Source organism: Mesoplodon mirus, assembly GCF_964341445.2.
Source record: "Mesoplodon mirus genome assembly, chromosome: 6".
Lineage (NCBI taxonomy): Eukaryota > Metazoa > Chordata > Mammalia > Artiodactyla > Ziphiidae > Mesoplodon > Mesoplodon mirus.
In genome coordinates this window covers 6027937-6051785 of record NC_138982.1, presented here as the reverse complement: position 1 = coordinate 6051785, position 23849 = coordinate 6027937, and the positions used below count along the sequence as shown (strand labels likewise).

The window sequence follows — 23849 nt, the reverse complement described above, 5'->3', positions numbered from 1 at the left end:
CTGCTCCACCCCCACCGTGCTTCCTGATGCTCCCTGGAGTCCCCTCTGTCAGCTCCATTTAACCATTTCTCAGTTCTGTCGTCTCACTGTAGTTGTGCTCTAAAGCCCAGGTGTACTTCCCTTATCTTTCTCCAGGCTTTACTGTAACATAACTCTGCTTTATCTGGGTCATGTACTTTGCTTCGTTTTTCTTTCTGTACCCTTCTGTGCCCTCCTGCAGGGCCACCTACTTCCCCTTTCATAATTCATCTCATTGGTAATTTTTTGTTTAATTTCCTTCTTTCCTTCAAATATGGAGGTTTTATGAGGACGGATTATCCTAGTGTTAATTCCCATTGTTATTCCAAGTGGGTACCTGGCAGACAGGCTCATAGTAGATACTCAGTTTTTGTTGAATGGTTGATCTGTTTTTGGTTCTCCCTGCTTTTCCTCCTCTTTTTATCACCAACAGAAGTTACTTGCCACTTGTGTATTGAGAGCAAAATTCTTGAAAGAGCCAAAAAGGTTTTTGGAAGTAAATTCAAATGTACTTGAATTTCAAATAAGGAGATATTATACTCTTTGAGGTGATGGGTGCAGCAGTTAAAAAATCAGTATGTTATATACACAATGGAATGTTTCTCAGTCACGAAAAGGAACGAAACTGAGTTATTTGTAGTGAGGTGGATGGACCTAGAGTCTGTCGTATAGAGTGAAGTCAGTCAGAGAGAAAAACAAATACCGTACGCTAACGCGTATACGTGGAAGCTAAAAAATTGGTCCTGATGAACCTAGTGGCAGGGTAGGAATAAAGACACAGATATGGAGAATGGACTTGGGGACACAGTGGGGCAAGGGGAAGCTGGGACGAAGCGAGAGAGTAGCATTGACATATATACGCTACCAAATGTACAATAGATAGCGAGTGGGAAACTGCTGCATAGTTTCCCTGCTAATTAAATGATGTGGGCAAGCCTTTTAACCACGTTGAGGCTCGGTTTACTTACCTGAATGAAGATGATATGTCGCCTTCTTTACTTCGCAGGATTGTCAGAAGGATTAAATGAAATTGATAAAATTGTGTCCGAGACCTATAAGGCACCATACAAGTGTTTCTTTCTTTTCTTACATTTCGCTGGTGGTTTACATGTTGAGTGTGTAGCGTTTCCTCCTGTTTAGCTTGTGTAGATTCTGCAGTGGGAGGACCATCCCTTAGGTCATTTGTGTCAGCCACAGCACTTAACGTGGACCTGAAACATGACTGTTAGTTCTGTGGCTGCTTTGTCTTTTATTGCTCAGCAGACCCCTGAATGTGTTGGCTCCTCGTGAGCTTTCGTGCATTTGTCTGTCATCTTACAGGTCGCATGTTCTACCTGTTGGCCGTGTCTGCATCACAGTCAGCTGCTAGAGGTGTGCAGGTTGGAGCTTATGTCCCCACTTATTCAGCCTTTGGCTGAAGAATCTTTGAAGTCTTGCTCAGGAAGCCAGAGTGGGCTCAACAGTTCTTGTGAACCAGTCCCTATTTTTAAATTTGGTGCACATGGTTAATCAATCAGAATATGCTCTTTTCATTATTGTCTTGTACAGAAAGATAGATTGAAAAGTGATAGTTTGATTTTCAGAATTTTAAAGAACAAGGCATCAAAGTGGGAGGACAAAGAGATGCATTCATCCCTGCTCTTTCTAGCAGGGTCTCCTAGTTTGCCACCTTTACCCTGTGTATATAATTCTATTCTGAGCAGCTTTAGGGACATCTAAATCACTGTGTTCTCATACTTCACTAAAAGGAAACGGCATCTGTATGGAAGCATATTGCTGAAGTGTACAAAAGAATTGTATCTTGTTTATAAGTTTATTTTACGAGTTTATGGGTTTAATTTTTAAAAGAAGAAAACTAGGGGCTAATTCATTCAACAAATACTTATTACACATTCATTGTTTTTCAGCCGCTGTTCTAGGCTCTAGGTATACAGTGGTGATCAAGATTCCTGCCCTCAGGGGGCTTAGCAGGAAAGATTAATACTAAACACATAATTCTGAAGGTGCTATGTTGTGAAAGTGGAGTATAAGGTCCTCTGGGTGGGTTTTCAGGCGGAGGGAACATGAGCAAAGGTAAGGCACTGGGAGTAGCCAAGGCTGAAGCTAGAGAAGTAGGGAAGGGCTGGAGCACAGAGGATGGGGAACTTCATCTTGTTGACATTTGCTTTCTTTTGTCATTTATAAATATCTGCACTTTGAATCTGTTAAAGAAAAGATCTTTGGTCTATGTTTTTCATTTGACTGTTGCACTTTTATATTTTAGCCTGAGAACATTTTATGATTAGTAGTGATATAAAAAAATCAGATGTTTTAAATATAACAGGATAGATTTTTCATTTACTTTCTCATGACTCAAAGTGTATATTCTTGTGAAATTTTTAAGACACTGGTGAAAACATTTGAAGTATGTGATCTTCCTGTTCGAGCTGCCAAGTTTGTTGCGAGGAAGAATTGGGCTGTGACAGGGGCGGTAAGTAATTCCCTGCGCTTCTAACCCATCTCTGAACCTGTCAGTGGCTGCTTTGGCGGCGAGTCGCAGAGCTTTGACTCTTGCTTTGTTTTGTTAATTAGTGCATTGTTTTGGAACCTGGGCTTTATACCCTGAGCCTATAATATACTTTTCTGTGCAGTTTATTTCATAACAGTAACGATGGTGTTAAACTTTCCATTTCTAGGATGACATGCAGATTAGAGTGTTCAACTACAACACTCTGGAGAGAGTTCATATGTTTGAAGCTCATTCAGACTACATTCGCTGTATTGCTGTTCATCCAACCCAGCCTTTCATTCTAACTAGCAGCGGTAAGAGATGACCCCTTTGGTCGTGTGCATCTCTTTGAGTCATGCATTTTCATTCAGTGAGACATGCAATTCTTTTACTGCTGTTACAAGCGGAGTTCTAATTCCAAGCAGCCTTCAAACTATTTAAATCCATTTACGTGCCGTCAGTGCTGCTTACTTTTGTATTTTAATGAACATCCGCTCTGCTTAGGATTTGTATAGCAGTTGCTCCCATTCCCGTCAGGGAAGACCTGAAGGTCTAGATGCTGAAACGTCTGCTGAACGGAAAGCTAATTTACATGCTGATTGCGTGAGGTTCTGGCAGATTGCCATGTGCCCTAGTCAATTTTATCTTTATACTCAGACTAGTTTCTCCTTGGTATTATGTATAAAACAGTGGAGCTTTAGGAAGGCATTTAAAACCAGTTGCACTGAACTGGTAATAGCACTTTGAAACGTTTTTAATTTAGAGATTGTGAAGTAACTCAAAACTTTTTTTTTTTTTTAACCAATCTCGTATTAAAAGAGAAATGCTTATTTCTGAAATAGTCATTGCCGTCATTATTCATTCATACTTAGACTGTAATCAGACTTGTCCCTCTTTCATCATTCTGTAAAGCCCATTGAGTCTGTCTCAAGTTTTTTTCCATGAAATTTGTATATTTGCTATTAGTAATCTCTCTCTTTTATCTCCACTCTTTAGAGAGTTAAATTTATTCTTAGAATTAATAAGCATTTTGAAAAATCTGTTCAATTCCGATTCTGTTTCTTTAAGACGTGGAATATATGATTTGTGTTAGATTTGCTGCCTTAAAAGACACAGAGACTCTGCACCTTAGTTCTGAATGAAAGAAATAGAAATTGCAGCTAACTGGAGACTTTCTTTTGGTCTAGATGACATGCTTATTAAACTCTGGGACTGGGAAAAAAAATGGTCTTGCTCACAAGTGTTTGAAGGACACACCCATTATGTTATGCAGATTGTGATCAACCCCAAAGATAACAATCAGTTTGCCAGTGCTTCTTTGGACAGGACTATCAAGGTAGGATGTCCACTGTTGGTGTCAGTTATGATTGTTGGTGAAATATAGTTGTGTCAGGTATTTTACTACTGGCTGCCCAGAAAGTTATTCCTGTCTGAGAAGTTTCTCTCAAAAGCTCATTCTGAAGCAAAATAGGACTTCTCATTTTGATCCAGAAGGGCATATTCTGTTGAAGAAGAACAGTGTGGCAGCTCTGTGCTCTTAATGAAGGAGTGTTTTTCCATGTGGAAGCAATATGATGTAAGACCTTTTAAACCTTTGCACACCCAGAATAAGAAAATGCCTGTATCTTCTCTAGGTCACTGTTTCCTCTCCTTGAGTATATTTGTTGTTGACTTCTGCTGATTATTAATCTGTTTTATATTTAAATGTCATCTGCCTCCATTCTTTTTCTTACTTCATTTCTCCATACTGCTTCCAGTTATCTTTCTAAAACATGGATTCCATCTTGTCAGTTCCCAGTCTAAGGATAAAGTCCAAATGCCTTGGTGTGGAATACAAGCGTTTCCAAGACTAGCCTTAGCTAATGTTATGAAATATCTCCAGTAACCCTGGTCTAACTCACCATTTTCTAGAGAAGCCCTGAATGTTCACAGAACCTTACCTAATTCAGCTGGTCCTTCTGCCTGCAGTATTCTTTATTCTGCCATTTTGATTTCTTTTCCTCTGGAGAATTACTCATCTTTCAAGGCTTATAAGCACAGTTATTTACTCTGAGAAGCTCTCTTCAGACATTCATTTCACCTCTAGACAGAGCCAGTCATTTTCATCCCATTCCTTCCATCGCTTTTTGCCTCTATTATGGCCTTCATGTTGAAAATAATGAACGTGTCTCCGGAAATTTTTATCCCTGAAATGTTGATGTTTGGGGCAGGAGCTGTGTGTTACCCCCTCCCCCAAACAGACACACGTTACCAAGCAGCACAGTGCCTTGCCTATACTAGATGCTTAATACATGTTGCAGTGAGTGTAAATACATTCCTTTTCCCACTGTAATATTTAAATTATTTCTATATGCATAGATTTAAAATATACATTACATAAACTTTTGCTTGCATGTATAGACTTACATCTATATAACATTTTTATTAGTTTTCCTTTAACTTTTATAAAATGTTATATGCTGTTTGTCTGACAATTTATTATTAAATGTTATATGTTGAATATCTTAGGACTTCGGCTTACTTTATTTTTTTTCCTTTCACTGGATTGTCCCTGCTTTTGACATAGGTTGAAACTTTGAAATTAGTTTTAAACTTTCTTCACTAAATTAGGTATATCTTGAAGACAAAAATTGTCTTATCTTTGGCTCTAGTAAAGTTTGTTTACACATCTTTATACTCCCCACAGGGCCTCCCATGTAGTAGGCATACAAAATAAATATTTGTAAAGGTAAAGCTCGATACCAGTGCTGTAGTAATATTTGACTACATTTCCATACTTTTAATTTTTTGACTAAACAGTAGTTTTCTCCTTTTAATACATCCTACTAAGTCCACTTTCATTAGCTTTATATTAAATCTCTCATGAAGTCATTTCCTGCCCTTAAAGTAGTGTTTCTCAAAGTCAAGACACCTGGAGTGTCTGTTAAAAAAATCTAGATTCCTGGGCTTCCTTGTAGATCCACTGAATCATAATCTCTAGGGATAAAGCCTGGAAATGGGCATTTTTCAGAGAATGCTATAGTGATTCTGCCCCCTGGAAATTCAAGGAAAGTGAGAAAAAACAAACACAAGTGGGTGAAAAAATGAGCATTCTTCAGCGCCTCTCCCCCCGGCTTTGGCATTTATATGACCTGTCAGGGGTGTGGTGGAGCTGCCTTCTGAAAAGCAAGGCCCCATATTGACTAGCAGATGCTGTTGCTCTCTGAAGGTGTGGCAGCTGGGCTCCTCGTCACCAAACTTCACTCTGGAGGGACATGAAAAAGGTGTGAACTGCATTGATTACTACAGTGGGGGCGACAAACCATACCTCATTTCAGGTGCAGATGACCGTCTTGTGAAAATATGGGACTATCAGGTACAGTTTTTTCATAACTCACTTGCCATATGTTAGATATGCTTCTTACTGTTTCTTACAGGACAGTTAAAACTTGGGTTGTTGAACTCTGTTTATAGCATAATAACTTAAGGCATCAGAATTTGCACCTAAACTGTGGTCTCAGACTTTCATTTATATTTGAAAACTAGCAGACAAATGAATAATGTCATGACATCACCATGGTACAATCATTTTGCCACAAAGACTCTTGTAAACCTAGGTATGTTACTACACTTTTTATCTCCAAGAGTATGTTAAATTTTTATTTTTTTGTTTCTCACATCAAAATTTCAATAAACAGTTAATAAAATGAGGCCTAGAAACCAGTTGTACTGAGATACTCAAATTTGTGTTTAAATACAGGATAAAAATATTAAAGACATTATCTTAGGAATTTGAGGGAATGATACTTAGATGAAGACCACATCTTTCGGGGGTGTGTTGTGTTTTCTTCTTTAAATGTGATAGTTACATTTACATTTGCCTGTACTATCAACTAATTAGAGAAAATGTGTACACAGTAAGATGGTTCTATTTCAAAAATCTCTGTATTGAATACTGTTAAGAGTCATAACCACTCTTATTTATATGTATCTGTGCACTGGGAAAATTAAGGATGAGTTATTGTTTGCCACTAATAAAAGTGTTTTCTGTGCACTGATTACAGAATAAAACATGTGTACAGACACTGGAGGGACACGCCCAAAATGTGTCTTGTGCCAGTTTTCATCCTGAGCTGCCAATTATCATCACAGGTTCAGAAGATGGTAAGTTAGAAATGAATATTTATTCCTGTGTTTAATCTCATTACTAAGTGGGTATTTAAGCTGACTAGTGCCCTGCATTTTCACTGGAAGTTTCAAAGGATTTTGATATTTTATTAGAGTAGACTACTTAAGCTATAAAAGAGTAAAGGGGCATTATTATCAGCATCATTCTAACGTGTTTTGACTCTGTTACTTAAATAAGAGGACACCCAGAAGTGCTAGAGAAAAGCTGAAAAAGCCTGTGCTTTGGAGTCTAAAAGCCCGGGGTCAAATTCAGCCTCTGCCACTTCATAGATGTGTGGTTTGGGTACATTATGAAATGGGCATAGATATACCTGCCTCATATGATTACAGTGAAAGGATGTGAAGAAATCACGTATAGAAAGCATCTGGCACATAGTGGGCACTGTACCCAGGAATCCTGTCATTATTTCACACTTAAGATCACATTTCTTAGTTTTAGTTTCTTATAAATTTTCTATTATTTATTTATGTTGTTTTATAAAATCACAGACTGTAGATCAAGAAATGAAGCTGTCAGGAAGTGTGTTCTGTTTGAATATAAAGACTTCTATGTGGCTGGTTCACCTGACAGTTCATTCTTGGTTGTTCAAATCAAAAGGGCATATTCACATGGTTGTTTTCAGGAACCGTGCGTATTTGGCATTCAAGCACCTATCGCCTCGAGAGCACATTGAATTATGGCATGGAGAGGGTATGGTGTGTGGCCAGCCTGCGAGGGTCCAACAACGTTGCTTTGGGCTATGATGAAGGGAGCATCATTGTGAAGGTAATCTCTCATTACACTGTCTCTGAATAGATGGACATAGGGGAAGCAGTTATCTTCCAAGTCACCAGTTTTGTTAAACTGGCACTTCTGTCATTAAGCTCAAGAGATTAAGCTCCGGAGATTTAAAGTGCAAGAAAGGAGCCCTCCATTAAATGAAAATAGAAAATGTTTATTTTTTCGTGGTTTTATTTTGTTGTGGTTTTATTTTGTTTTCCTTTTCGTTGCTAAGAGTCATTTGTCATTCCTCCAGCTTGGTCGGGAGGAACCTGCCATGTCCATGGATGCCAATGGAAAGATAATTTGGGCCAAACATTCAGAAGTCCAGCAGGCCAACCTAAAAGCAATGGGAGATGCTGAAATTAAAGATGGAGAAAGATTGCCACTGGCAGTAAAGGATATGGGCAGTTGTGAAATATACCCTCAGACTATCCAGCACAATCCTAATGGGCGGTAAGCCACCACCAAAATCTCTCTCTGGGCTTCTGTGTATGTTTGCATATCCACAGCATGTCCCACCCCTGCCCTTTGGTGGGCATTCCTCATTGAGCTTTTGCCGTGGCCTCACAATCCTCAACACAGCAGCAGGCAGCCATGCTTCTGGTCGGGTTGGCGTGCAAGGTGAAGCACAGTTGCCTTCTTGGCCTCATCCCACCACGCAGTTTTGAACAGTTGAATAGTTTTGTGTTGACTCTTTATTTCAAATGTGTTGGTATGTGTCCTTCCGCTCCTTCGAGGCATAGAATCATGTCTTATCCTGAGACTTAGTGGGTGCTCTCTAAATACTTGCTGACTCATTGCTCTTAAGGAGAAGAGTTGTGAGGTCTTTGTCTTTTGAAACAATATGGGGACTGCTAATAATTCTGCTTCTTCTCTGTAATTTGAATCGTCAGCTCTGTTTCTCCCTTAAGATTTGTAAAGCACTGAACATCTTGTGAAAGGAGAGTTTCTAGTACAATAAGTTTAAACCTGTGAGTTTTAAAAATTACTTTACAATAGATCTTGGCATTTTATAATGCTGTCCTGAGTATTAAAAAAGACAGAGTATATAAACCAAGTATGCTGCCTAGTTCAGTAAATGGTACCCATAATTACTTGTAATAAAATTTTCTTATGAAGATTAAGAACGCATTGCATTTTTCCCCTTAATATCATAAAATGTTTCTTGCTTAAGTTTTACATTTCACCTTGGCAATCTACTAACAGCCAATATGTCTATTGAGAAAATTTTGACTATGCAACATTCTTTTTTTCTTATATTTAAATGTCAAAATATCCTGTTTATTTTGATAAATTTAACAGTCATTAAAAACTGGGGTAAGATATCTTTATTCATTTGAATGATCAGCTTTAAAATGAAGACAGCCTTGCAACAAGATAGTGCCTTCCTATGGTGTAAATGTAATGAGCAAACTGCCAAGCATCTTGGTGCTCAACAGATGCTCGTCGAATTAGGGGAATCTTCCCCTGTGTGCCTCCACCCTTTCTCATCTTCCTGACCCTTTGTTTATAAGAGAGGCCACTGCAGTAACATTTTCAGCAGTAACCCCCTCTTCATAATCTGCTTTTGATTTGTTGGGTGGAATATTTATGTCTAGCTCCGTATTCAGAGAAATATATAACTTTAAAAGATAATAGGTTCATTGTAACGGTCAACTGAAATAATGTTTGTTATTAGAAATATTTCACCATAAAGATGAATCATTGTTTCTTAACTTTTACATGTCATTGGTCCTCTGTGCTTCCCTCCCTGGGTTCTATAATTTCTAGGTTTGTTGTGGTGTGCGGTGATGGCGAATATATCATCTACACAGCAATGGCCCTGAGAAACAAGAGCTTTGGGTCTGCCCAGGAGTTTGCGTGGGCCCACGATTCTTCAGAGTAAGTTTTGGCTGTGTCATATCCAGCTTGCCCTGATTGCCAATGGGTGTTCTCTGTGCAGCTGTATTAAAAAGGTTTGCAAGGCTCAGTGTAGGCTGTGCTTCACCATGTTAAGGAACAGTTCTCACCAGAGCTGTGTTAGAAGATTGGTCAGGGGCAGCTATGCAGCCTGAGCTGCCTCTGCCTTTTCTGTGTTCAGTATTTAGCTGGCTCACTCAATCTGATACAATAATCACATTAAACCGGGGACCCAGCACCTATTTCCTTGGTGGAGCCCAAGGCAGGGCCTGGTACTTACGGGCTGAAGGCAAAGGAGGCCCTCAAATCAAGACCATGGCAGGCCCTCCCCAGGACCTGGCATCCTGAGCTGCCGCTGCCCTTTTCTGAGCTACTGGGGAGAGATGCTAGATTCTGATGTAATCTTGATGAAAACCTCAATGAATCTTTTTTTTTAATATCTTTATTGGAGTATAAATGATTTACAATGTTGTGTTGGTTTCTACTGTACAACAAAGTGAATCAGCTCTATGTATACATATATCTCCATATCCCCTCCCTCTTGAGCCTCCCTCCCACCCTCCCTATCCCACCCCTCTAGGTTGTCACAAAACATCAAACGGAATCCCTGTGCTATGCAGCAGCTTCCCACTAGCCATCCATTTTACATTTGGTCGTGTATATATGTCAGGGCTACTCTCTCACTTCATCCCAGCTTCCCCTCCCCGCCGTGTCCTCAAGTCAGTTCTCTACGTCTGCATCTTTATTCCTGCCCTGCCATTGCAGGTCTATTTACAATAGCCAGGACATGGAAGCAACCTAAGTGTCCATCAACAGATGAATGGTTAAAGAAGATGTGGCACATATATACAATGGAATATTACTCAGCCATAAAAAAAAACGAAATTGAGTTATTTGTAGTGAGGTGGATGGACCTAGAGTCTGTCATACAGAGTGAAGTAAGTCAGAAAGAGAAAAACAAATACCGTATGCTAACACATATATGTGGAATCTTTAAAAAACCAAAAAGGTTCTGATGAACCTAGGGGCAGGAAAGGAATAAAGACACAGATGTAGAGAGTGGATTTGAGGACACGGGGAGGGGGAAGGGTAAGCTGGGATGAAGCGAGAGAGTGGCATGGACATATATACACTACCAAATGTAAAATAGATAGCTAGTGGGAAGCAGCCGCATAGCACAGGGGGATCATCTCGGTGCTTTGTGACCACCTAAAGGTGTGGGATAAGGAGAGTGGGAGGGAGATGCAAGAGGGAGGGGATGGGGGATATACATATGCATATAGCTGATTCACTTTGTTATACAGCAGAAGCTAACAACATTGTAAAGCAATTATACTCCAATAAAGATATTTAAAAAAAAAACTCGTTTTCTGTAATGTTACCTCCCATTCTTTTTTTTTTTTTTTTTTACTATCTTAGAATTCATTTCATTTTATTTAAATATATCATTATCCTCCTTGAGAATCTAAATCAAGGACTTGGGATCCTAATTTGAAAATGAAACAGAACAACACAGAGGAACCTGTTTCCTCGAAACAGTAGTGGGCTTACAGAATGCCTTTTAGGAACTTATACCTAATTAAATCTGTTCATTCCTTGCATAAACTTTAAGCATCCTCAAATTTTATACATCTCTAAATAAAGTGGAGAAAAGGGGAAAAACCACATTTATCTGCGTAATTCAAATAAAAGTATTTCTTTACTCACGTCCCATTCTTAACGAAACAAATTCTGTCTGAATTCCGAATGTTCATAAAATAGTCTCATTAAAAACAGGAAAAATTTATGTCTCAATTATTATAGTCACTGACCAATTCCATTTTGATTCCTGTTTGGTGCATGTAATAAACTTCGGGGCTTACACGTCTTTTTCAGACACTGAATTACATCTTTACAGTTCTCTTAGTTTTGTTTTCCCCATATTTTGTGTTGCCTCTTCTACCAGCAGTGGGTAACTTAAGCCTCATTGTTGCATAGTAAGATGCATGCTTTTTATTTTTTAACAAAAAGGTCACTGAGAGGTAAGATCTTTTCATAAATTTCCTAAATAAATTCACTCATGCACAGTTCCGTATACTAAAAAGTACGTTGTTACCATCTTAAGCATGGTTGCCTTACCTCTCTCAACATACCTCTCCCTCCGTTTTGATAGTTTCCTCTTTTCAGCTTTATCCAGCCCAGACCCTGTACAGCATCTTTCCCGTCTTGAGCAAAGTACTTGTCAGATCACTTCCTCATATACTCCCGAGTATCCAACCACAGCCCCTTTTCAAGGCAGAGGCCTGAGTATATATGATTTATTAAGTTGTTGCCAAACATGGCTGACTAATGAGCCACTTATAATAAAAGTTTTTATTTTTTAAGTTACTTTTATTGAGGTATAATTTATACCTAATAAAATGCACTGTTTTAAGTGTATATTTCAGTGAATTTGGACAAATGGATATAATCCGTAACCACCAGCACAATCAAGATATATAGAACAATTCTGTCATCTCAAAAACAATCCCCTTGTGTCCCTTAACAGTCAGCACCCCAGCCCCTACTCCCCAGTAGATTAGATTTGTCTTCTTCAGGGTTTCATGTCAGTGGAGTTGTGTGGTATGCACTCTTAGTCTGGCTTGTTTTGCTCAGCATAATGTTTTTGAGATGCATCCATGTCGTTGCATGGATGGGTAATTGGTTCCCTTTTTTGCAGAGTAGTGTTCCATTGTATGAACAGACCACAGTTGGTTTAGGTATTCACCTATTGAGGAACATTTGGATCTTTTCAGCTTCTAAAATAGTTTGTAAGCCCTAGTAATTTGTGTAATAGACCTTGTGAAACCCATTCATTATTTGTCCAACTGTAAGCAGGTCACTGATCTCTGAGGAAAAAATATAATATTGAATTTTCAACTATTAATTTTATATTTTTGCATAATTCACTACTCACATATATTTGAAGATATTTGTAACATTTGGTGGAATTGCAGTTTAGTATATACATAATATGCTGTGTTTGCTTTCCTTTTTCCCCCCCCCCAGATATGCAATAAGAGAGAGCAACAGTGTTGTAAAGATATTTAAGAACTTTAAGGAAAAAAAATCATTTAAACCAGATTTTGGAGCTGAAAGTGAGTGCTGTTTGTATATGATACAATTTTAGAAGCTTTGTAATGGCTCAAAAACATCTGAAGATCTACATTTTTTTTTTTTTTTGTTCTTCTTAGGTATCTATGGAGGCTTCTTACTGGGAGTCAGATCTGTAAATGGCTTAGCTTTCTATGACTGGGACAATACAGAACTCATACGCAGAATTGAAATTCAGCCCAAACACGTGAGCTCCCTCCATTGCTGTTTTTGGAGTGTACATCTTTGTGACAAGCTCTGAGTCCCTGAGGCCAGAAAACACCCTTGTACCCTGCTGTCCCTGTTCCATTGTGCTGGACACAGTGCCACGTACCTCAGGATTGCTTAGAGAAGTAGAGTCGTGGTATTTGCGTGAGGTAGTAGATGTTGGGCTTTTTGAAAAGTATAAAAAGTTATACAAGTGCCAAGTGCTGTTCATAGTTTAAATGGCTTTAATGCTTTGAAGATAAGTAGCCAAGGAGTTCTTGACCCGGAAGGGCCTACAAGTCTCCCACTCAGTTCAGAAAGCCTTTTCATGCTTTACCTGATAATGGCTGTTTAAAATTTAGGTAGCCGTTCTGCAGTGACAACGTTTTCAACCTTTAGATCTGCCTGCTTCTTTGACAGCTTTAACTGTCGGGAAATTATCTGTAAAGACAAATCCACCTCCCCAGGGTCCTGGTTCTGTCTTCTAGAGCATGCATTTTCAGCAGGGGGATGTCATCCCCTAGGGGGAGGAAATTGGTTCCTGAAACCAATTGATGAAAAAAAGTGCTCTCTCTATAAAGCATAGATGCTCATATGTTTATACACATTATGTGTTTGTGTACCTTATGTATATGTTTATGTATTAATATATGTATAGACATATAGTATCTGTGATACTAAAACTTCAGGGGAAGACGATTGGGAAAAAAATGCCTTAAAAAGGTTTGGGGTGGGGGTCATAACGGGAAAGAAAAAAAAGAGTGAGAAACACTATTCTAGAGCAATAAGGAACAGGCTAGGGCCCTTCTCAATCTCAGCACCCCTGGCGCTTACTGCCAGCGCTCCTTGCTGCTTCCCTTAGGTCTTTCCATTTCTATGAATAGGACAGTAGTGCCCTTCCACCCTCCCAGATATGTGTGTATATACATGACAGAATTGTTAAGTGTATACTTAGTATCTTAATGTAGGGAGATAAAGCTTGTAGGAAACAAAGTGTATGCAGTTTGTCATACCCACTCAGAAATCCGAAATCATTTATCTGTGTTTTTGTTTGTTATGTTGCAGATTTTCTGGTCTGACTCTGGAGAGCTCGTCTGTATTGCCACTGAAGAGTCATTTTTTATCCTTAAATATCTGTCGGAAAAAGTTTTGGCTGCACAGGAAACACGTGAGGGAGTTACTGAAGATGGCATTGAAGATGGCTTTGAAGTAATTGCATCAGCCCAACTTTAGCTTTGTTTTTAAATGATTTATATTCTTATAGCAGAACTTCACTCCTTGTAACATTTTACTATAAAATAGGTTTGGGGAAACTAATAGGCATTTAAGGAGTTACGGTAAAATGTGAGAATTAAAATCTTGGCTCAGAGATCAGGGTCTGAAAGTATTTGTTCAAAAGAAATTTGTGCTTTGATTTTAGGAAACCTTTAGACTAACTTTGATTATCTTTCAGTAAGGAAGTTAGAAGGTGTTTTGGTCTTAAGACAGTTTAGCCAGAGTTATTTAAAATGAGCTCTCAAATGTAAAGATGAATCATCCATTGTGGAGGTGTCTTGGAAGACTTTTTGAAATACTTATTACGCCAGTCTCATGTATGTTAGGAGTTTAGATCAACACATTCTTAGATTACAGCTTTGATGCAACAGTGAGATTTTACAGTACAGATACTCATCCAGGAATCTGTTCTTAAGTGAAGAAAGTAGAAATTCCAAGGAAAGATTTTCTTTCTTGAAATAGGATTCTTTCTTTGCATTTCTTATTCTACGTATCACCCCTAATTATATTCAGTTTTTTGTCATTGACAGGATTCCTATTGCTGAATAAGATAATAATAGACTTTATTTTTTTCCTGCAGGTTCTTGGTGAGATTCAGGAAATTGTGAAAACAGGGCTGTGGGTAGGCGACTGCTTCATTTACACAAGTTCTGTGAACAGATTAAATTATTATGTCGGAGGAGAAATAGTCACCATTGCCCACTTGGACAGGTAGCTGAGTATCGTTTTGCTTTTTGTCTTTAGCATCCTAAATTTAAAAGCATACTTGTTAAACATAAACAAAACCAATTGCTGGCTTTTAACAATGATAGGCCTGATTTTTCAGCGTTATCGTTTTAATAGGTGGCAATTGCTAACCAAACTTGCATCAATCAAATGGAAAGATTTTGAGCAAGAGGCAGAGTGAGTGAGTGACTGCAAGAGAGAGAGAGTGTGTGTATGTACTGATTTGGGCTTAGTTCTAAATTAGTTTCCGTTTCTCTTACAGGACGATGTATCTCCTGGGCTATATCCCTAAAGACAACAGGCTTTATCTGGGGGATAAGGAGCTCAACATCGTTAGCTACTCCCTGCTGGTCTCAGTGCTGGAATACCAGACAGCTGTCATGCGGAGAGACTTCAGCATGGCTGATAAGGTCCTCCCGACCATCCCGAAAGAGCAAAGGACCAGGGTTGCTCACTTTTTGGAAAAGCAGGTACGGGGGTGGGGGTCGGTGGTTTGTTTTGTGTGCGTGTTTGAAAACCAGCAATTTGAACGAATGTTAATACGAATTTGAAGAACTTTATTTCTTAACTGCCACTGATTTCCTTATGGCAATGGAATTTCTCTTGTGAATTTAAGTCACTTGTTACACTCCTCCTCCTCCTTTCTCATTGCCCTTCGCATCCCCTTTAAATGTTGGAGGTGATTATTAGTCTTCCCTTTTTGTAGACTTCTTTTCTGTTCTATCAGTATTTTCATTTTTATGCTGCATTTTTCTCTATCCTAGCTGGCTTCTCTCTCTCTCTCTGTCTCTTGTCTCTCTCCCTTTGTAAAATATACATAAAATTTACCATTACTGATAAGCCTTTTCCTTACTGTAGCAATTTTTAGTGTAAATTCAAAGTTATATGTGCACAAAGTATAACGTTTTGCAAGGCTTAGGAAAAAAACAGCCCTCCCTCTCTCTCTCATTTCTACTCCCTAGTGGTAATCACTTGTAATTATTTTAGCTGACTCTGTTGGCATTTATTTCCACATGTCTAACACGCTTATATTGCTGTTTCTCAGCTTTAGGCATTTCTTGGGACTTTCCACTCTATACAAGATGAGGAATTTATCTTTCTTTCACTCCCCCTGCTTCTACCAATACATGCCACTTTCCTATTCCTTATCCTCCCAATATAGTTACATCATAATTTTGATTAAATTGGTATTCATTGTTTATATTACTGTGGCTGTGTAAACACTGTTCATAGCTGAGCCATGTGATATATTATAGCAATAGCTTTCTCTTCTTGCAGTTGTTTTTTTCCCTGGAGTTAATAATTGTTTCTTTTTTTTAAACTTTGCTTATTTTTCTATGTGCTTAGGGTTATTCTCCCCACTCTGATGGTTCTCCAGATTTCCTTGAAATCTCCTTTCAGTATGTTCAGTCTGCTTCAGGCTGAACTGGTTTCTGCCCTCATCACGGATATCCCCTCACCATCATGTTGGGGCTTCCCTTTGGCTCTCTTGAGTTGGATCCGTTGTTTCCTATATTCCCTATCTTCTTTCCTGGTTTACTCCCTCATTTTGCTGGAGTACGTCCTTCAGTAGTTTCCTGAGAAAAGGGTTATTTATTAATAGCAAGTAAATTTTTTTGTGACCTCGATTATCTGAAAGTGCCATTGTTCTACTTTAAAACATATTTGGCCATTTAACTGGATATAGAATTCTAGGTTGGAGATGATTTTCTCTCAGAATTTTGAAGACGAAATTCTATTTTGCCTTCTGCCTTCTAGCTTCTAGTTGTTGAGGTCTAAAGCCATTTATATGCCTGATTCTTGGTACCTGATCTGTTTTTTCCTCTTTGGAAGTTTTTTTGATCTTGTCCCTATTGTCCTGTGATGTTATCATGATGGTGGGCCTTGGTGTAGGGGTCAATTATTGTTCATTCTGCTGGGTATTAGATGAGCTCTCTTAATTGGAAACTCATTCCTTCATTTTTGAGAGATTTTCTTGAATCATTTCTCTGTTGATTTCCTTCCTTTGTTTTCTAAATTCTCTCTGTGCAACTGTTATTCAGATGTTGGACCTCTTGCACTGGTTTTCTCATTTTGTTATTCTTGGACTTTTAAAATCTTGTTTATGGATCAAAGTTTCTCTTCATACCCTCTGTAAGGGTATGAATGATAGTTTTTGTTGTTGAGTTTTCTGTTCCCTTTATGTGGTATGCTTTCTTCAGATTGCTTATTGGTTCATTTTGATCTCTGTCTTTCCTTTTAAAGATTTTCCTCAGGTATCTGATGATCTTTGGGCACTCATTTAAGAGTGGAGGTCTAAGAAGCAGGTCAAAAGATCTGAGTTTATGGGTGAATTTATTGGCTGGACTAAAAATAATGTGATGTGGCTGGACCTTTTGATTGGGGAGCCTCAATCAGTGTCAGTATCTTCATCTAATGAATTTAATGACTCTTCATTTATTCATTTAGTGAAATTAATGAGCACTTCATATTGTACCAGGCACTGTTCAGGCTGGCATATGGCCCTCATTGACATTTTAGTATTTTTAAGTCTTACCCCTTTGGCTGGTTAGTTTACAGAGAAGCTCCCCAATCACCATCCTTGTGCGGGCTGAGCAGAGTATGGCTTGGTGTCTCAGTATTTAGTATTTCAAATATTTAGTCTCAACATCCATTCTTATAATCTCCTGTTTTCCTTTTGCCACTCAGCACTCCTTCTGGGTGTTCAGGGATCCCTCAGACTGGGGACCCTCTAGTTTACCCTCTCCAAAGAACAAGATTCCTGTCTTCTGTGTGTGTCAAGAGTTCGGGGCGGGGAGAGGAGTGGGGACCTGGGGTATGTAACTGCTTCTTATATAGACTTTCAGGCAGTTTTGTTTATTTGCTGGTTTTAGCACTACCCTTCACGAGACACCTCTGGGGATTCTGAGGTGTGCATCAGGTTGTTTCTATGCTGTCTTCACTCCTGGTTTAGGGATTAGTCTTCTCTAGTGTTTTAACTTGAATGTTTGTACTCCTCCACCAGCTTTCGAGCTTCCAAAATTGTTACTAATGTCTCTGCTGCCTTTCTGTGTGTCCTTGGGAGTTTATGCTTTTAAAAAAGAACCCCCTAAGTGTCATTTCAGCGGGGATTTGCAGGAAAGCAAAAGTAAGTGTATACAGCCCACTCGTTCCATCTGCTTTGCCCTCACCTGTATCTGGCTAGTTCTAGGGACCTTCCGTCCCCCACTCTTGGATTTGGTATCGTCTGCATCAGTGCTAGGGAAGAAAGGGAGTACTGCAGGTTATTCAGAATGCCTTGTTACGTTGGACTCCTGGGGGAGTGGGGGGAGGGCAGCTTGCGTAGTCTGGGCAGCTGTCTTAAGCACAGTGACACAGCAGTGCTCAGCGTCTACCCAGACAGGAGCTCAGACAGCTGTCCAGCTTCTCCACCCTGACCGCCCCACAGAGCACTCACTCTCAGTCTGAGGAAGTCTTCTGCAGCCTGAGCTTTTCGTCTCATATACCACATCCCTGGGGCTGAGGGCCTTGCCCGGAGGGAAGACCCCATCAGCCCTGCTGCTCTTGAGGGAGAAGCTAATATAGTAATTACACTGGTCGGTTTAAAAGCTTGTTGCCGGGCCTCCCTGGTGGCGCAGTGGTTGAGAGTCCGCCTGCCGATGCGGGGGACACGGGTTCGTGCCCCGGTCCGGGAAGGTCCCACATGGCGCGGAGCGGCTGGGCCCGTGAGCCACGGCCGCTGAGCCTGCGCGTCCGGAGCCTGTGCTCTGCAACGGGGGAGGCCACAGCAGTGAGAGGCCCGCGTACAGCAAAAAAAACAAAAAAAAGCTTGTTGCTGTTGACTGGAGCATGGGAAGGCAGTTTTAGGCTTCTGTGCTCTGGAATACTTGCTGATGAGTAAACTGGACATGAGACCAACAGTAAAGGCATAGGTAATGAAACCAGATCAATATCAGGACCTGAAAGCAAAATGTTTGCTAAATGACCTGCCGATGATAGAAAATTGGAAGGTTTTACATTCGACTTCCTTTTCTCCGAGGCACTGGACTACATCGCTAAGGCCCAGCTCAGGGGATTACGGACAGCTAGGTTTACACCACTGTGCCTGTCTTTCTCTTTTTGAAGTGGCTCTTGTTCAGTCAACTTTCCAAAATCCTTTTCTTTTTGACATTTGTTTACTTTTACGTTTCTAAATTTTACTGGTGGTGGTTTTACTTGAGTTTATCAAGCATTGGTCAGCTTCCACTGCTTAGAAAACAGTAGACGTTGTGTGACTGAATTTTGTCGGCCCTGTTTTTTACCAGTTAATTTAACAGCTCCTTAATTTTTCTGTCTTCTAATTGAAGAGTATTTTTTGTTTGTTACTTTGTTTAAGTAATGGGGCTTCCAGTGTCAGCAGCGTATTTGGTTTGAGAGAGCAATGGATTGTTTGCCATGTGTGTGCACTGTATATGTAGACTACACACACAGGTTCTTCTGTACATAAACACATATTTCATCTGTTTAGGGCTTCAAGCAGCAAGCTCTTACAGTATCCACAGACCCCGAGCATCGCTTTGAACTTGCTCTTCAGCTTGGAGAACTAAAAATTGCGTACCAATTAGCAGTGGAAGCAGAGGTATGTACTAATTTATGATTTTTTGTAACTGATGGAAGGGTCAGTAGGTACTTATATGTGTTTACTGTAAGTTGTGTTTTAAAGTTTTCTGAAATGCAAATTAGTGACTCATTTTGGTGAGGTTGTTGCCTTTCTTGGGTCTTCTTAAAAAATGAATTATGTTTATCTTTGCATAAATTAAATGGATTATATTGGAGATATATATTATTATATTCTTATTAATATATTCTTAGCATTGTAATTTAAGAAAAGGTTTTTTTTTTTTAATCTTACATGAGATCTGTTTTGGAAGAGAAGGAAAGCTAGAAGATAGTAGATAAAGGAGTCTGGAACTCTAAAAGGATGCAGACACAGCAGTAATTTGCCAATATCCCAAACTAGTGAGGAAGATGTTGTTTTTTGTTTGTTTGTTTGTTTGTTTGCGGTACGCGGGCCTCTCACTGCTGTGGCCTCTCCCGTTGCGGAGCACAGGCTCCGGACGCGCAGGCTCAGCGGCCATGGTTCACGGGCCCAGCCGCTCTGCGGCATGTGGGATCCTCCCGGACCGGGGCAGGAACCCACGTCCCCTGCATCGGCAGGCAGACTGTCAAATACTGCGCTACCAGGGAAGCCCGAAGATGTTGGTTTTAAAGAAGGGTTCTGACATTTTGAGACAGTTTAATGACATTTTTATGGATTTATGGTTGTATATTTTGTATATTGAGGGCTCCCAGTTGTGGTTTAAGTCTAGCATTTACTGGTAAATTCATTTCAGATGTACTAAATAAATTTTAGCTATGTTAAGATCCAAATGAGCAGCATATTATTTGATTTCTGAGAAGCTACAAATGACAGAAATAATATTTATTATTAAATATTTAAGGACATGAAAAGTTTTTTCTGCTTTCAAAAAATGGTATTAAATCGTTCCTTAAAATAGTCTAATTACGTTAAAACTTGTTAGTCTTAGTTTCACTATGTAATTACAAAATAAAAATGGGCTGATGATTATTCACATGCAGCATTAAATTTGTGTTTGAATTAATCTTATGTATGTGAATAATTTCAATTTCCTCATTATACATTTTGTCATTCCGTTCTTATTTTGATAGAACCTACTTAAGCACAGCTCAGTATACATAAAGTATGTATTTTATAATTATAGAAAATATAAAATTGTTAGTACAGTAATGTTCAGACTAACAGAACAAGGTTGATGTTGGAAATTCAAATGTTTATTTGAGAGATACTTTAATGTGGAGTCTCTTTTCTTACAGTCAGAACAGAAGTGGAAACAACTTGCTGAACTTGCCATTAGTAAATGCCAGTTTGGCCTAGCCCAGGAGTGCCTGCACCACGCACAGGATTATGGGGGTCTGTTGCTTTTGGCCACTGCCTCTGGAAATGCTACTATGGTGAACAAGCTGGCAGAGGGTGCGGAGAGAGACGGCAAGAGTAACGTGGCATTCATGAGCTACCTTTTACAGGGCAGGTGAGTACTAACCCACGGTCTGACAGAGGCGGGCACAGTACTAAAGCACTGACTTCTGCACTGACGCCAAGGGTGGCCTTCGGAGGGGAACATGAAGGAGGAGCCGTGGAGAGAGCGCTGATGCCTGGCCGAGTGGTGCTGCTGATGGGAGCAGGCAGGAGGACAGTGCTGCCTTGGAAGAACTCAAAGGATGCTCTTCAGCAAAGGGTGCTCTTACCACTAACATGTGGTCTAAATGTTTGAGCAAAATGAGCTGCTCAGGGAGGCTCAACTGGGAGAAACGTTAAACCCCTTTCTCAACAGCCCTGCCACTTACTGGCTAAGGTATTTTATTTAATGAAGGCAGGAGGCTGTTGGGCTGCTTGCTTTATTTGGTACCTGAACGGCAGGTGATTTTACCTAAGTGGAATAATTCTGATCTGCTTACAACAAAAATAAGGTGGATGAGGATGCCAGTTACTTTTAGATTTGATTTCAACTATAAAGCATAAAAATGTCATGTATTAAAAAGTCTAGCAGTTAGTGCATATCAGATGATTAGTTGACCGTATTATGAAATAAAATACAAAAGTATTAACTTTGCCCTACATACTTTTTAAACCTCACACTTAATCATAAAAACTTTGAATGTGTGTTTTATAACATGTATGTGTAAATTTATATACCTATAAGAATAGGTCCACTATTTCTTATCAATAACTCAAAAACCCCAAAACATTCTGAGAATATTTTATTTGGTGGCAAAACTTGGCCTAAACGCTGAAGTATTATTATTAGTTGCTTTTATGCCACTTGGTTTGTTTTTATTGCATTTAGTATTCATGTGTTATAGCAGAATATTGATGTTTGTGACTCTGATGCTGAGGGTATTATGTAACGTATGGTATACGTACTTTCTAAAATCCAAAAGGTATTACCTTTTTAAAATCCAAAAAATTCTGAGTTCTAAAGCACGTTATCCACTTTATCAAACTTACACAGGAAAAAGTTAAAAAAGAAAATGGACACCTGGATATTTTCCTACTGGGCACCACTGGATTGTCCAGCACAGTCCATGTTAGGGACGCTGCCCGCAAAACTATATTTGTGAAACCGAGTTTCTGCTCTTCATATTCTGAAGCCCTTAAATGTGCTCATCTAAGCTACCTTGTTTTAAAAAGCCCCTTTAGATTCTTCTTAGGGAAGTTAAGGCGATTGAAAAATCTCTCACACTTCTGGAGTCCATTATGTAACACACTGGTGATGACAGGTAGTGGCTCAGTGACAGAAGAGAGGTGTATGTGTGAGTTGGAGAGGGAGTGCTGACTTGCAGCACTAAACCCACATTTCTTTAATGTGGTAAGTGCCATTATTATAGCGTTTATTCTTGGTAACAGTGCCTCTCCTTTTTAATCTTTAGGCTTGATGCTTGCCTGGAGCTCTTGATTAGAACTGGACGACTGCCAGAAGCTGCCTTCCTGGCACGGACTTACTTACCCAGTCAGGTTTCAAGGTACAGACTTTTCATTTTAGGAAGAAATGTTTCAGATAAAAACAGAGCCCCTAACAGTCTCCCAATGGTTCTATGATATCTGTAATAGGGTGGTGAAACTCTGGAGAGAAAATCTCTCAAAAGTCAATCAGAAAGCAGCAGAATCCCTTGCTGATCCAACAGAATATGAAAACCTTTTTCCTGGATTAAAAGAAGCCTTCGTTGTAGAAGAATGGGTGAAGGAAACACATGCTGACCTGTGGCCGGCCAAACAATACCCACTTGTCACGGTGAGTGCCTGGGGTGCCTCATCCCGTGTGACTACAGGGTGGAAAGGCATTCACGACTTAAGGTTTTGAACTGCACCACATACATTATGGTTCGATTAAGAGCTAGTATCTGGGATTTAGGCCAAGTTTATAGATGAATTATGCTTTCAGAATATTTCATTTCATCATTCTTTTATTCTTTGATAGCCAAATGAAGAAAGAAATGTTATGGAAGAGGCAAAAGGCTTTGAGCCCTCAAGATCTGCATCTCAGCAGGTCAGTCAGACATGAGAGAGTCTGGTTGAGATCTGTTGATTTTAAGTACCATTTCCCACTTCCCAATCCTGATCTGCCTTCCCTTTGGGAAAAATTTCAAATTCCTGAACAAATTCCTTTGTTTTCATGTGTTTCTACTTGGGTTTTCAGGAACTTGATGGGAAACCTGCTTCTCCTACTCCTGTTATTGTGGCCCCCCACACAGACAACAAAGAAGAAAAGGTACGGACATCATACCCAACTTCCTATTGGACCCCAGCCTCACCCTCCCTCCCCGCAAATGTCTGCAGGATGTGCAGGCCTCTGCATTTTAAGTGATGGAATCAGTTTCAGAGCAGGGGTTTTGAAATGAGAAGATGCCCCTTTTTGACTGTTGTTTTAGTTCTCTTTGGATCATGAATCACAGATAACTTTTCTTTAATAACTTTGCTTTAACACAGTACCATATAACTCACCCTCTTCCTTTTCTTTGCAGAGTTTACTTGAACTGGAAGTAGATTTGGATAATTTGGAATTAGAAGATATTGACACAACAGATATCAACCTGGATGAAGATATTTTGGATGACTGAATAATGTTTCCCATTTACTCAACTAAACAGATCATTATTATGGACAGGTATTGATCATCACCCTGACCACAGTGCTTTGGACTCTTGAGAAACTCCTTAGATTTTTATATGTAGATGCTGTGGCCCTCTGGGAGCACAATGCCCTCATCTTCAGAGGAGTTTATGTGCAGCATCTAAATCACAATGTTTCCTTGTTAACTAAGACTGCTGTGGGCTTTGATTTTTTTCATACTGTCATTAAGACCATATCTCATAAAATCTTTTGAATTAATGAAGATACTTCAAAGTTTCCTTTCTGCATAATGAAAATAGGATTCTAGTTTTAGAAGGCTGAGCCAAAACTACACCTCACCTAGGGATCAGCCAGCATTCTCTTTTCTTTGAATAACTAGTTTCAAACACCATCAATCACATTTTTCTTAGAACTGAATATCCGTGCTAAACCATTTTCCTTGACCTCCTGGCATTATTCCTCTCTATGTAGCTTTCTTATGCCTTGCCCTGACTTTGGTAGGTTCCCGTTTCTGGAATCAGGGTCTG

The 23849-nt window shown here is 39.5% G+C and overlaps 1 protein-coding gene across 1 annotated transcript in view; it reads left to right on the top strand.

Moving 5' to 3' along the window:
• The window catches only part of COPB2 (COPI coat complex subunit beta 2), a 29078-nt gene extending 5498 nt beyond the window's left edge, over positions 1 to 23580 (top strand). Inside the window, exons 3-22 of the mRNA XM_082625286.1 lie at positions 2402 to 2488; positions 2694 to 2820; positions 3694 to 3842; positions 5715 to 5861; positions 6550 to 6649; positions 7297 to 7439; positions 7690 to 7889; positions 9207 to 9317; positions 12363 to 12451; positions 12548 to 12654; positions 13719 to 13862; positions 14509 to 14639; positions 14917 to 15124; positions 19141 to 19251; positions 20508 to 20722; positions 22122 to 22214; positions 22303 to 22483; positions 22670 to 22738; positions 22889 to 22960; positions 23214 to 23580. Coding sequence (XP_082481412.1) covers positions 2402 to 2488; positions 2694 to 2820; positions 3694 to 3842; positions 5715 to 5861; positions 6550 to 6649; positions 7297 to 7439; positions 7690 to 7889; positions 9207 to 9317; positions 12363 to 12451; positions 12548 to 12654; positions 13719 to 13862; positions 14509 to 14639; positions 14917 to 15124; positions 19141 to 19251; positions 20508 to 20722; positions 22122 to 22214; positions 22303 to 22483; positions 22670 to 22738; positions 22889 to 22960; positions 23214 to 23309 — 2580 coding nt within the window. The 3' untranslated portion in view covers positions 23310 to 23580. The remainder of the gene's footprint in view (positions 1 to 2401; positions 2489 to 2693; positions 2821 to 3693; positions 3843 to 5714; positions 5862 to 6549; positions 6650 to 7296; positions 7440 to 7689; positions 7890 to 9206; positions 9318 to 12362; positions 12452 to 12547; positions 12655 to 13718; positions 13863 to 14508; positions 14640 to 14916; positions 15125 to 19140; positions 19252 to 20507; positions 20723 to 22121; positions 22215 to 22302; positions 22484 to 22669; positions 22739 to 22888; positions 22961 to 23213) is intronic.
• The last annotated feature ends 269 nt before the right edge of the window (positions 23581 to 23849 follow it).